The sequence below is a fragment of the Cervus elaphus genome, chromosome 16 (assembly GCF_910594005.1).
Source record: "Cervus elaphus chromosome 16, mCerEla1.1, whole genome shotgun sequence".
Classification (NCBI taxonomy): domain Eukaryota; kingdom Metazoa; phylum Chordata; class Mammalia; order Artiodactyla; family Cervidae; genus Cervus; species Cervus elaphus.
This window is the reverse complement of record NC_057830.1, coordinates 13,603,757-13,617,855: the sequence shown is the minus strand read 5'-3', so window position 1 is coordinate 13,617,855 and position 14,099 is coordinate 13,603,757. Positions and strand designations below refer to the sequence as shown.

The 14,099-nt window shown below is 40.9% G+C and overlaps 1 protein-coding gene across 1 annotated transcript in view; it reads right to left on the bottom strand.

The window, feature by feature from the left end:
- Positions 1-14,099, bottom strand: part of CTNNAL1 (catenin alpha like 1) — a 53,834-nt gene that overhangs the window by 39,196 nt on the left and 539 nt on the right. Inside the window, exon 2 of the mRNA XM_043927709.1 lies at positions 4,863-5,052. Within this exon, the coding sequence (XP_043783644.1) occupies positions 4,863-5,052 (190 nt within the window). The remainder of the gene's footprint in view (positions 1-4,862; positions 5,053-14,099) is intronic.

Here is a 14,099-nt window from a genome sequence, read left to right as displayed (position 1 = left end):
ATATCACAAGGTATGATGTAATGAAGTCACGATTCAGGAAGATTAGTCTGATGGAAGCATATAAAATGGACTGGAAAGGAAAGATTCAGAGCCAGGCTACTAATCACACAGCTATTTTAACTGTGGATGTGAAGTGGTAAGGATCTTACCAGGATGACAGCCATAGGAATATTAAAAAAAGATGATTTGAGAGACACTAAGGAATTGAAAATACAAAATCAGGACCTTAACACTGATAAGAAGGAAAGGAAAAGTGAAAAAAAAAATGGCCTCAAGGTTGTAAACCCAAGTCACTTAAAAAAGTCAGTAGGGCATGGGAAGGGAGATGATAAATTTAGTTTCAGACAATAGGAACTTGATACGACACAGGAAAACCCAAAAGATAAGCCACTGCATATGGAATGGTTACATATCATGACCACAGCTAGAGTTCCACTAACAGATGGAATCTGTGGTAGCCAGTCTCCGAGGTGGCTCCCACCCGTCCCCACTCCTGGTATTTTCATCCTTGTGTTCCCTCCTCCTACGTGGTACCAGGGTTGGCATGGCAGAAGTGATAGTTTGTTACCCCCAAAGTCATGTTGTTAAAGACGATGAGGATGATATCTTGGTTTCTCTCCCCTCTGAGGAAAGCCGTTACTGTGCTGCATGTAGCCACGACCACAGACAGGTACACTTGGGGAGAAGCTGGGCCCTCCGGTCAACAGTCGGCAAAAATGTGAAGCCTGCCAATCACCAAGAGGCGGAGCTTGAAAGCAGATCCAGGTAAATGCTCAGACAACTACAGGCCCAGCCAACACCCTGAGTGCAATCTCATGAGACACACAGACCCAGAACCAGCAGGTTAAGCTACTCCTTGATTTCTGACCCTCAGGAACTACCTGAGGGAAGAGACGTTTGTAGTTTTAAGTTGCTAAGTTTGGGTTAATATGTTACATAGCAATAGGGAACCAATACAAAGATTATACAGCAAAATATAGAGAAAAGAGAGGTTAGAATTAAACTTGAATGTACAGAGAAAGGAGTTGGAGGGGAAGTATCACTTTGCAACAGCACGTAGTATAAAAATGTTTCCTCTGCACCCCTGGAAAATGTTCCTTTCTCCAGTAGTTCTCAACCGTCAAATACAATAATATGAGCTTGCGCATGTAGCATTTTTTAACCTTTCCTTTTTCTGATTAAACCTCAGGCATTCAGCTTTAAGTTTGCAAGATGGTAACATTTGGTTCGCTGTACCAACAAAGTTAAATGCTTCCTTAGTATTAGAAAGTTGTTCCAAATATAGACTACTCCAAAATTAGTTTCCTGGAAAAGTCACAAAGTTGCCTTAGAGATTCTTGGTTGTCATTTTTTTAACTTGGTATATGTGTTAGTGTTTTGTCTTAAAGCAAAAACTCGGAAATCAGTCAAATACAAGTATTTATTGAGCACCCATAGAAAATGTAAAGCTTGATTAGAAGCCAAGCAAAAAGTAAAAACATTGGGTGTGAGGGTGGATGAAATGGGTGGAGTCAAAAGGTATAAAATTCTAGTTATAAAATAAATAAGTCACAGGGATATATATGTACAGCCTAGCACCCATAGTTAATAATACTGTATTGCATATTTGAAAGGTGCTACAAAGTAAATCTTAAGGTCTCGTTGCAAGAAGAAAAAATCATTACACTGAATACCTGACACTAGTATAATGCTGTATGTCAATTATACCTCAAATTAGAAAAAAGCAAAACTATAATGCAAAAGCTCAACACAAGAAAAGTTACAACTAATAATTATAATGACAACTAACATTTACTGAGCACTTTCTATGTGTCAAATGCACACGTGCATTATATCAAAACACTTCTATAAACACTAACCATATCCCCATTTTATAGATGAGAAAACTAAGATTATGTTTCTCAAATGACCATTCTCATCCTCTTATCTGAGTGACTTTAAGAGGCAGTTCTCAAAAAGGAAAAGGACAGTGCACATAAGAGAGAACATGTGGAGACCATGACACCAGACAGCTTCCAAAATATGCCTGCATGGAGCTCTGCGGCTTAGAGGACTTTCAGGGCTGCACAGTCTACTGGAGCTGCGGTGGGTATACACGTCCTCGTTCCTCCAATTCTTAGAGCACACTGACATGCTAGGAAGCCAATAAGGTGAGGACTCAGACTTCCCTTTCATTTAAAAGTCCTCCCTCTTGCTTTAATTAAGGGTTTGCTTAAGAAACAATAATGTGAAGAACGTCTCTACATTTTCTGTTGAATTGTCCATTGCATTATGTAATAGTGTCTGTTGTGTAAGTGCCCACACAATTTAGTTCCTGGAAAAAAGCCTCTCTCCTCTTGACGAGCTGGTTTGTTTCCTTCCAACAAACAATGAGAATTAAATAACCATTTCTTTCCCACATTTTTTGTCTAGCTTTACAGGAAGTACAAAGATAAATTCCATGTTTAACTAGAGTAACAATGTTGGCCAATTCATTTCTAGTATATTTATTTTCATCACCTATTTTAGTGGGTTTATTAATCATATATTTAATTGTAACTCTTTTATCTATCTCTCTCTTTTTTTTTTTGGCCAAACCACACAGCTTTCAGGATCTTAGTTCCCCAATTAAGGAGTGAACCTGGGCCATGGTGGTGAAACCTTGAGTCCTACCCACTGGACCACAAGGAAATTTCCTTAAATCTCTTTTAATATGAGGCAAAACATAAATTATGAATAGACTAAAGCCATCTCATTCATATTCTATTGATATATCTATTGAGTGACTAGAAACTCAAACTCAGAATCCTCCCTTTGGTTTAATCAATAACCAAATTCTATCATTTAATCACCTAGTAAATATTTAGTACACTTTTTCTGCTTTTTATACCCCTAAGACACTGTCTTGATTTAGCCCGGTACAACAGAAAAGCATATTAACTCCATATTAATCTCTCTGCCTTTAGTCTCAACCCTCTCTCATCCATCCCTCATTTGTTCACTTCCTCCATGCAACCAGAAAGATTTCTAACATAAAACTACTGTCTTTCATCTGGCCCCAGACCCCTCAATCTATCAAGTACAGAACAGTACCTGAAGCCATTCACATACCATTAGGGCATGTATCGCCTGGCTGGCCCCTTCACATTACTTGGCCCTATCTCACCCACTCCCTTCCCCCCACAATGACACTCCAAACACACCTGCTCCTGCCTCAGGGTTGCCCACCTCAATTAATAGTGCCATCATCTACCAGGCAAACATTGGAGTTGTGACCCCTCTTCTCATCACATCCCACATCCAAACTATCAGCAAAACCTACCAGCTCCACCTTTTCAATATAACCAAATGCAACTGCTTTGCACCACCTCAAAGGCTATCGCTGGGCCTAAGTCACCATCATCTATCACAGCCTCCTAACTGGTCTCTGACTTCACTCTCATAACTCCTAAAATCTGTTCTCTATACAGAAGCCACCAGGAATCCTTTTAAACTATAAATGAACTTGTATCACTACCCTGCCCCAAACCTTCCACTAGCCGCAAGACACCGAGAAAGCAGTCCAAAGTGCCTATCTTTGCCCAGAAAGCCATACCTGTTCTCACTCTACTCCTGGCTAGGAAAGGCCTTCCCCCAGATACTAACACAGCTGGGGTCCTCATTTCAGCACTGTCTCTGCTCCAAAGTTACTCGCTTAGAGAGATTTCCTCTCCCCCTGTTTCAGGAGTTCTCATTTCAGAAGTTCTCAACTCAGGGCCATTTTGATCCCTCAAAGGACATTCGGGAATGTCGAGACATCTTTGGTTGTCTCAATGGTGGAAGAAGGGATTTTCTGACATCCAATAGATGGCAGTTGGGGGTTCTACAATGCACAGGGCAGCCCCCAACCCCAACAAAGAACCACCAACAAATAATTATCCAGCCTAAAACGCCAACAGCATCACAGTTGAGAAACCCTGCTGGCCTTCCTAAAAGAAACCTCCTTTGGTCTCCTAACCCTTATGCTGCCTTGTAATCTTTTCCATAACCACCTCTACCTGCCATTAGGCACTTATCTACTTGTTCATTTGTTTGTATCTCCCTCTCTAGAATACAAGTTCCACAAGGGCAGGCTTTTTATTGACTTCTACGTAGCTATATCCCTTTGGTCTAGAAGAATGCCTGGCATATGGCCAGCACTCAGTAAATATTTATTTAAAGAATAAGTGGATAAATGATACTCAACAAAATTATTTGTATCCAGCAAAACTCCCCAGTTCTCTCAGGCTTCTATGCCACCAGTTACAGAGCCTTCTGAGATATCAGGAAATCTGAAGTCAGATTTGTCTCTTGTAGACAGAGGAACGTGCTTATTTTCACTTCCATTTTCCATATGGTGGCAAACAGGTTACTATGCTCCTTGACAGCACAGTCCATGCCTCACATTCTCTACACTTCTCACGCTCAATGGCTGATGGCAAGGGTGGTAAAGAATCCACTTGCCAATGCAGGAGATGCAAGGGATGTGGGTTTGATCCCTGGATCAGGAAGATCCCCAGGAGTAGGAAATGGCAACCCGTTCCAGTATTCTTGCCTGGAAAATTCCACAGACAGAGGAACTGGTGGGCTACAGCCCATGGGTTTGCAAAGAGTCGGACATGACTGAGTGCACACATACACAAGGATGGTGGGCTTCTACCCTGCCCAGTGAAAAAATGTAACGATGCAGACTTAAGACTTGATCCAAGAGACATTCAATATTCCTGGAAGCTAATCCAGGGCTTTAATGACCTAGGCATCTGTACTAACAGGATTAAAACACAGTACACATCTTTACTCAACATAAGACAATCATTTGTCATGAGATCCAAAGCAATAAAATTGGTATAAACGCTTCAACATACCTGCTTGTTTAGCTTCAATACAGGCAATATTTATTTCTTCTTTCAAGTCCCAGTTTTCATTGGCTATAGCTTCCCCCACTTTAACAAATCTTCCAACTGCCAAGTTGACGGCTTGTCCTACACGCTGAATTGCTTGCAGAGTTTTATCAGACTTTTTGGTATTATCTTTATGATTAATAAGTGTGGTGATCTAAAAATAAAAGATAAAAAGCAAACTGCTTAAAGTTTATCCCAGTCCTTTTTTTTAAAGCGATATCACAAAGGCCAAGAAAATTAAGCCCAGCATACCACACTAGCCTGATAAACTCAATTAATTGAGAGCTTTAATGCTTCAACCCAGAGACAACCAGCAAACACCTTGCATCTCTCCTGAGGTCAATGTTTCTTTCAATAACAGTTCCAAATTTACCTGAGGGGGGTTATCAAGGGCACACATTTCTGTAAACCCTCCAGATAGATCAACACATCAGAAAGAAAGGAGAAAACCAGAAGAGGGTGGATTCTTACATTCAAAGAATCCACAGAAAACCAAGGCACTTCAGGTCTAGATGCTTCGACAGTGACTTGGGCTACGTAGAAGTCAATAAAAAGAGAGTAGTGACAGCATTTTGCTCACCCCGCACTTCACTCTGCTGCCTAGCACAGCGTGTCGATTGTACAAAATGCTATGTGAACCCCTGATGCTTACTGAAATAACCAGACACTTGAGAAGGACCGATGCAATCTGTGTTTTATGTTTCGCCAAGGTCTGTTGTAGACTCAAAGTAAATAAAATACCAAGAGCTTTAACACTTGACTCCAGACCTTGAAATAAAATATAAAAGGTGAAAAGTTAAGCTGTTTGAAACAAATATAAATCTTCAAAATGTCCTAGAAAATTAGTACATGAACTATACTGACACATAAAAATATTGAAAGAATGTTACATGAAAAATGTAAATCCCAAATGGTACATGTCCACTGCGTATAACTTTGAAATGATTTCTATAAGTAAATTAACAAAGACCAGAATAGAGAATTAAGAGAAGAGGAAGAGGCTTGCTCTTTGATCAACTGCGATGTGGCAAGCACTTTATGTGTTACGGTATTAACAGTTTTGAGTCAGAAAGGCCTGTGGATGCATCTTGGCTCTGCCATCACTAACTAAATGACCTAGGGAAATTTACTTAAAAATCTCTCTAAATTTCCTCATCTCTCATACTCTTTTTCAAATTTTGAAAATGTTCTAGAATCCAGGTTCTAAGGATACATCACTGAATAAGATGAACACAATCCTTCCCTCATTCTGTTTACAGTCTAACCAGGTAACAATAATTCAACTGTACAAAATACATTTGCTGAACACCTATCATATGCCAAATAAAATTCTAGGCAGTGATGAAACAGCAATGAACAAGAAAGAAAAGGCCCACAATCTAACGGAGCTTACATCCTAGTGGAGTGAGGGGAGACACAATAATCACACAAACAGGTTAAAGAAATCAACATAAATGCTATGGAAAAGGTTAAAATAAGACAATGTGACAAAAAGTATCTGTGTAGCTACCTGAGATTAGTTGACCTTCCTTCTATGAAGAAGTGATATTTAAACTGTGATCTAAATGATATCAAGTAAAGAGGCTGGTAAACATCAGGGGATAAAGTATTGCAGGGAGAAGAAATAACTGTTTAAGAAAAAGAAGGGAAGAAAAGAAAAAGGAGAGGCATCCTTCAGGATGAGACTGTTCTTTTTTTTTTTTTTTCAAAGAATAAAGTAAGGCCAGAAGTGGTTAAAGAATAGTGGGCAAGAGGACAGGTGTAAAACCAATATCCAACAGCTAGGCAGGGACCAACCATCTAAGGCTGTGAATTGGAATAGAGAGTTTGTATTTGACTCTGCGTGACAGAAAGTCACTGAACAATTTTTGAGGACAGTGGTATAATCTCAGTAGTGGTTTTAAAATGTGTGCTCCAGTTCTTCAATATTTCTCTCCTTTCAAGCTTCGTTTCTTTCCCCTTAAGTGAGATGAAATTAGTGACCCACTTCTAACGAACAGAATAAAGCAGAAGCAAGGATGTACCTCTGAGAGTAGGTATTAAAACACATCATGACTTCCATTTCTCTCTCTCTCTCTCTCTGGGATCAATCACTGTGGAAGAAAACCAGCTACCAAATCATGGAGGACAACCCATGCTATGGAGACACCCATGTGGTAAATAAGTGGGTAAATAAATTAGAAGAGTGTCCGGTATTTAGTAAACATGACATAATGACTGCATGCTAAGTCACTTCAGTCTGTCTGACACTTTTCGACCCCATGAACTGTAGCCCATCAAGCTCCTCTGTCCATGGGATACTCCAGGCAAGAATGCTGGAGTGGGTTGCCATGCCCTCCTCCAGGGGATCTTCCCAACTCAGGAATCCAACCCGGGTCTCCTGCATTGCAGGCAGATTCTTTACCATCTGAACCACCAGGGAACTGCCTACAATGCAGGAGACCTGGGTTGGATCCCAGGGTCAGGAAGATCTCCTGGAGAAGGGAATGGCTACCCATTCTAGTATTCTTGCCTGGTGAATTCCGTGGACAGAGGAGCCTGGTGGGCTACAGTCCATGGGGGTCACAGAGCCAGACATAACTGAGTCACTAACACTTTCACATAATGATTAGATGTTTCCCAATTTACATTTCTAGAATCTCTGTTCTTTCCTCATGTTTGTGATGCTATCTTATTTTCGAGAATAACTGGCAGTAATCTCTTGATTGAAATGGATTATCTTAGTTTATTTTGTGGGAAGATAAGAAAAGAGGTGAAGATCCAGGAAGGGGGAAAAAAAAAAACATGGCAGTAGGCCAGAAAACGGAACAAAGTCTTAATTCCCTGAGATCTGAAAAACAAGGGAGTCAGCCCAGGACAGAGAAGTTCATCTCTGGGCTTAACTCACTAGTAAACTCTCAAAATTACTACATATAAAAATCAACTAATATGCTCTAGAAACCAATATAGAAGAAAGCATACTGAATCATGTTGAGGTCTTTAAAAGCAGGAAAAGGGGCTCTTTCACTCACTTTATACACCATTTCTGTGTTTTATCTTTGCATTAAAAACACCTATACTCACACACACAAATCAGCAGAGCGCCCCATATGGACTCAACTCATCTCCAACTTGGTGAGACCAACGATCCTGAAAGCTTCCAGGACAGTGCAGTGAGAAGCCAGGGGAGCTACCCCAGAGATTTCAAGCCTCTGTGTAGTGGTGAGTGGAGTAAATCTATCACAGACAGGAAAAGACTGGTGGGTGGTAGAATAACATTCCAGGCTGGGGTGGGGCTGTGTGGCAGATTTCCCTCTTCCCTTCCTTGGATAAAAGCATTGTAAGACCGGGAGTGGGAGTTTTGACAGGAAGAATAAAGTGATTATTAAAGAAGGTGGGTGCTGCTCTGCAGGAATTGTGCTTGGGACTTAGCCCAGGGCATGTAAAAAAAAAAACTGTCTGAATTACAAAACATACAACAAATGAGTGTATATAACCAATATTTGTATAATTTAAAGAAATGACAGGAAGACAAAACATACCTACCACCAACCTTCAGAAAACACTACCAGCACCTCTGAAAATCCAGGTGCCCTATGGGTCCCTCACTTTCCATATCACCCCCTCACCAGCCAAAAGAACCCACTATCCTAATTTTGTGCTCATCATTCCCTTATTATAACTATTGCACCTGTGTTATATCCTTAAATGATACTGGTTTTGTTTTGCCTGCTTTGAACCTTTTAATTTTTTTTCCTTAACATTTGAGATTCATCCACACTGATAATTATAGCCATGGTTCGTTCATTTCACTGCTGCAGCAGTATCTCATTTTATGAACTTAGCACTCTCTATTTAAACATCTTTACTGCTAAAAGACGTTTGGGTACTTTTCAGTTTGAAGCCATTAGAAGCAAACTGACTATCAACATTCCAAACTATGTCTCTAACACACGTGCAAGATTTTCTCTAGGGGTGTGGATTTAAGAGTGAAATTACTGGGCGTAGGTAATACCCACTGTCAACATTAATATATTACATCAAATTGTTTTCCAAAATGGTTGTACCACTGACGTTTCCATTAGCTCCGCATTCCAACAGTTGTGCTCACTGTGGTTTTAACTTGTACTTCACTGATTTCTAATAAAGTTGAGCATCTTTTCACATATGTGTTAGACATCTGTTTCCTCTTCTACAAGATGACTATTTTACCAATTTTTAATGGGTAATCTTAGTTTTGATTCATTGGGGTCTTTTATTTATTCTGGGTGTTACAATCATTTGTTGGTTATTTCTGTTGCAATCATACTCTCTTGCTTTATGGCTTATCCTTTCAATTCTGATGAATAAAGATTCTTCATTTTAATGGAGCAAATATATTAATCTTCACTTTCAGTCTATTAAGAATTCCTTTCCCCCCATGAGGTGGGGAAAATATGGCCCAATTTTTTTTTTTGCCTAAAAGTACTGTAAGCTTTTACTTCCATTTTGATATTTTTAATCCATTTGGAACTGTTTCTGTATATACTGTGAGATGCAATGTCATGTGTTTCTATTTAGATAACCAATTGTCCTCATTTTTTAGAAAGTTCTTCCTTTCCCTACTAACAAGTGCCCATTCTGTGAATTATCAAGTTTCCAAATATGTGTGACTGTTCCCAAGTTCTCTATTCTGTTTCTCTAGTCTCTTTGTCTATCTGTTAAACCCACATTGTCTTAATTACTCTAGCTTTATGATAAGACTTGAAATCTGGTAGGGCAACTCCACCCACCTTGTTTCTCTTCTGATATTCTTGGCTTTCTGCTCTTTCATATAAATTGTAGAATTACTTTTATCAAATTCTACTCAAAAAATCCTGTTGAAATTTTCACTGGAATCGCATTAAATTTACATATCAATACAGAAAATTGGGAGCTTCCCTAGTGGCTCAGATAGTAAAGAATCTGCCTGCAACGCGGGAGACTCAGGTTAGATCCCTAGGTCAGGAAGATCCCCTGGAGGCGGAAATGGCAACCCACTCCAATATTCTTACCTGGGAAATCCTATGGACAGAGGAGCCAGATGGGCGACAGTCCATGAGTGTGCAAAGAGTCGGACATGATTGAAGCGACTTGGCACAGGGAAAATTGATATGCCCGTGACATCAAGTCAATCTAGCCAAGAAGATGGTACTCCTTTCCCATTTATTTATCTCTACTTTGGCCTTCTCATAAAAATCCCCACAAAGCTTAGCAACTCTTTTACTAGACACATATATACACATATTTTGCTCTCATTTTTTTTCTAATTGGTATTTAAAAACTTAAACTTTTAATGGAGTATAAGTTGATTTATAACTGGTATCATTTTTTAGGACTACTTTTCTGTTATTAATGCAGAGCAAAGTGCAGCTGACTTAAGAACCTTACATTGAGTGAACTTACTAAACCTCTAAAATTTTTAAAATTTATTTGTAGACTCCATTTCTCTATGTAGATAATTATACTTTGCTTTTTCCTTTCTTATCTTTACATCTTTCACTTCGTGTCTTTTTGCATTGGTTATGATTTCGAGTACCACTGAATAGAAGCTACGCTAGCAAGTAACCCTCCTCTTGTTTCTAGTTTTAAGGAAATGTTTCTTTTAAATTTGACTTGTTGCTATGATGTTAAATAGATGGGGAAACAATGGAAATAGTGACAGACTTTATTTTCTTGGGCTCCAAAATCGCTACAGATGGTGACTGCAGCCATGAAATTAAAAGACGCCTGCTCCTTGGAAGAAAAGCTATGACAAACCTAGACAGCGTATTAAAAAGCAGAGACATTACTTTGCCAACAAAGGTTCATCTAGTCAAAGCTATGGTTTTTCCAGTAGTCATATACAGACATGAGAGCTGGACCATAAGGAAGGCTGAGTGCCGAAGAATCGATGCTTTTGAGCTGTGATGTTGGAGAAAACTCTACAGAGTCCCTTGGACTACAAGGAGATCAAACCAGTCAATCCTAAAGGAAATCAGTCCTGAATATTCATTGGAAGGACTGATGCTGAAGCTACAATACTTTGGCCAACTCATTAGAAAAGACCCTGATGCTGGGAAAGATTAAAGGCAGGAGAAGGGGACAACAGAGAATGACATGGTTGGATGGCATCACTGACTCAATGGACATGAGTTTGAGCAAGCTCCAGGAAACAGTGAAGGACAGGGAAGCCTGGCGTGCTGCAGTTCATGGGGTCACAACAAGTTGGACACGACTGAGTGACTGAACAACTTCTATTACTAGTTTGTTACGTGCTCTTTATCACGATGAGGAGTTGAATTTAACCAAATGCTTCCCTGGTGGCTCAAAAGGTAAAGAGTCTGCCTGCAATGCAGGAGACCCAGGTTCGATCCCTGGGTTGGGAAGATCCCCTGGAGAAGGAAATTGCAACCCACTCCAGTATTCTTGCCTGGAGAATTCGATGCACAGAGGAGCCTGGCAGGCTACAGTTCACAGGGTCCTGAAGAGTTGGACATGACTGAGTGACTTCATGTTCACTTTTCCTACATCCACTGAAAAGAACATGTATCTTTTCTAATATGTAAATGCAAAAAATTGTATAGGTACATTTGTCTAATATTGATGTAACTTTGTATTCCTAGAACAAGGCCAGTAGTGCAGAACTTTTTACTTAGAGTCAGAAGAGTTAAATGATCTGAGTAGAAACTGCTTAAAACTGACTAAACTGTACAAGAATAGCCCTACTTGCTCACCTCAGACCCTATCTCCTCTAGGGCATCGTTGCTGACTCATCCACAGCTGCTCTGAGCTCTTAGAACATTTACTATTGATGATGTTCATCTGACACTTGCCTCGTGTTATTCTGTACCTGTCCTATCTCCCAACTAGAATACAAGTCCCTCAAAGAGTAGTAACTACAAAGCTTACAACAAATGCTTGCCTAAAAAGCTTAAACTAGTCTAACGGATATGGTGGTAAAACATGAGTCGAATAACAATGCAGCATCCTTAGAAAGATGAGACTCCTGGACGTGAGTTTTCTAGAGAGCTTCACTCAAATCCACTTATACTCACTAAAACATAAAAATCATTCTAAATCATATTCCACACTTCTGCTTTGTGAGTGTTCTGCCCATGCTATAGATATTTCTTGATTTTAAGCATGATTTAACTTTTTTTGTTGCTGAGTACCGCCTGCAATGCAGGAGACCCCGGTTCAATTCCTGGGTCGGGAAGAAACCCTGGAGAAGGGATAGGCTACCCACTCCGGTATTCTTGGGCTTCCCTTGTGGCTCAGCTGGTAAAGAATCCACCTGCAATGCAGGAGACCTGGATTTGATCCCTGGGTTGGGAAGATCCCCTGGAGAAGGGAAAGGCTACCCACCCCAGTATTACAGCCTGGAGAATTCCATGGACTGTATAGTCCATGGGGTCGCAAAGAGTCAGACACAACTGAGTAACTTTCACTTTCATAGTTAATCATTAGGAATATCAGTTATAATAATGCTAAAGATATAGCTGTGGACACATAATGTGTGGGATGCAGAACCTCAGCTATGGCCCTGAATTAGCCTTTAACAGGGAAGGAAAAACAAAAAAAAAGCCCAGATTATCGCCCATTAGCGTCGACCTTTAGTTAACTCTCAGCAGCCAACATCTCCTCCTCCACTCTCCTACTCTCTCCACCCTCTCTTACCCCTGAATTACACAATGCAGAACTTGCAGGATTTTTTTTAGCAGTGATACTGTGAAAAGTTACCACTTCTCCAGATTACAACAACCTTGTTTTTCCATTGTGACTCTTTTCTGGACCTACTACTAGCTGACCTCATCACGTCTTCTAATCTCTAGAGACAACAAATACGGTGTAGCTAAGACTCTGGGACCAGGCTGTCAGGGTGCAAACCCCAGTTGGACATTTACAGGTGAAAGTCCCACAACAAGTCCCTTATCCTCAGTTTCCTGGTTCATACAATGAAAATAAACATATCTCCACCCCTATAAGATTTATGAGAATTAAATAGGCTAATATGTGTAAAGTGCACAGAACACGGTCTCGCCCATAGTAAGCCTTCTATCTGGATTTTTCCCTTTTTTTAATGGATAAAATACCACTCTCTTAACTCTCTCTTAAAACTACTCCAGTATTTCTCACTTTCTGTTGTGGTTGTGCTGGTGGCGGTAATGGTATTCTTCTGTGGGAGGGGGCAATGCAGACATCACTAACTGATCCTCAATCCATCCCACAGTCAGTGCTTCTTCCTGACAATGAAGGGAAGGCCCATACAGAGCATCAAGGTTATTCACTGTTCTGTTAGCCAGGTTAAAATAAGCACAGGTGAAGAAAATGGGGCTGTTTATTTAATAGGCATAACAGGAATGCAGGGACATGTGTGGCTACTGTTATCAAGTATTTGCAGGCTGGGGTGGATTAGAGATATTAAAAATATTGAAAATTCTATGGACCAGCTACAGGCCCACACCACTGAGCATGTTTAAGCAGCGCACTTGGTGACAAGATGTCAAGGTTGCTGTAAGAGAGGATTTTTTAAAATTCAGAGTCAGATAACTTTTAAGATTCCTTCTACCTTGAAAATCTTGGCAATACGAATGTGAATCATCAAGACGTTACAAAGGAGTTGTGAGTCACACATCCAAGAGCTCCTTAAGGCACAGAATTCTTCACTGCCCACAGTGCTTGGCACAGAACAGCCCTAGCTGAGGAATTCTAGCCCCGAGGGTTCGTATAAGTCGGCTCTCGGTAACAAAAACTTCTCTAAAGCTAAGCGAGTCAATTAGCTGATTTCAGACGTCTGTTGCGACCGGTACATTCAATAAACCATACATCCCAAATGGGATTTGGCAAAAAGATGTGTACCCGGATTAACTATCAGGCGGTCCTCCACTTCACCCTTCCGAGGCCGGACAAAAGCCAATTAAAGTGAGCAGGCAGGTTAAGGGGAAGGGTGTCCCGGGGTAAATGGGAGACTGGGGAGCAGACTTACACACGATCCGGGGAAGAGACAAAGGCCTAGGGGAGAGAGCACGCTGGACTCGGAGGCTCGCGCCAGCCAGACTGGCCACAGTCCGGGTTCGGACTGGAGATGCAAAGGTGTGACGGTAGCGAGAAGGGCCCCTGAGCGCCAGCGGAGCCCCCGCGGGGGTCCCCTCCGCTCCCCGGGAGCAGGGCCGGGGGCCGCCGGAGTCGCAGTCCCGAGGCGGTTCGGGTGGGTAAGCCTGG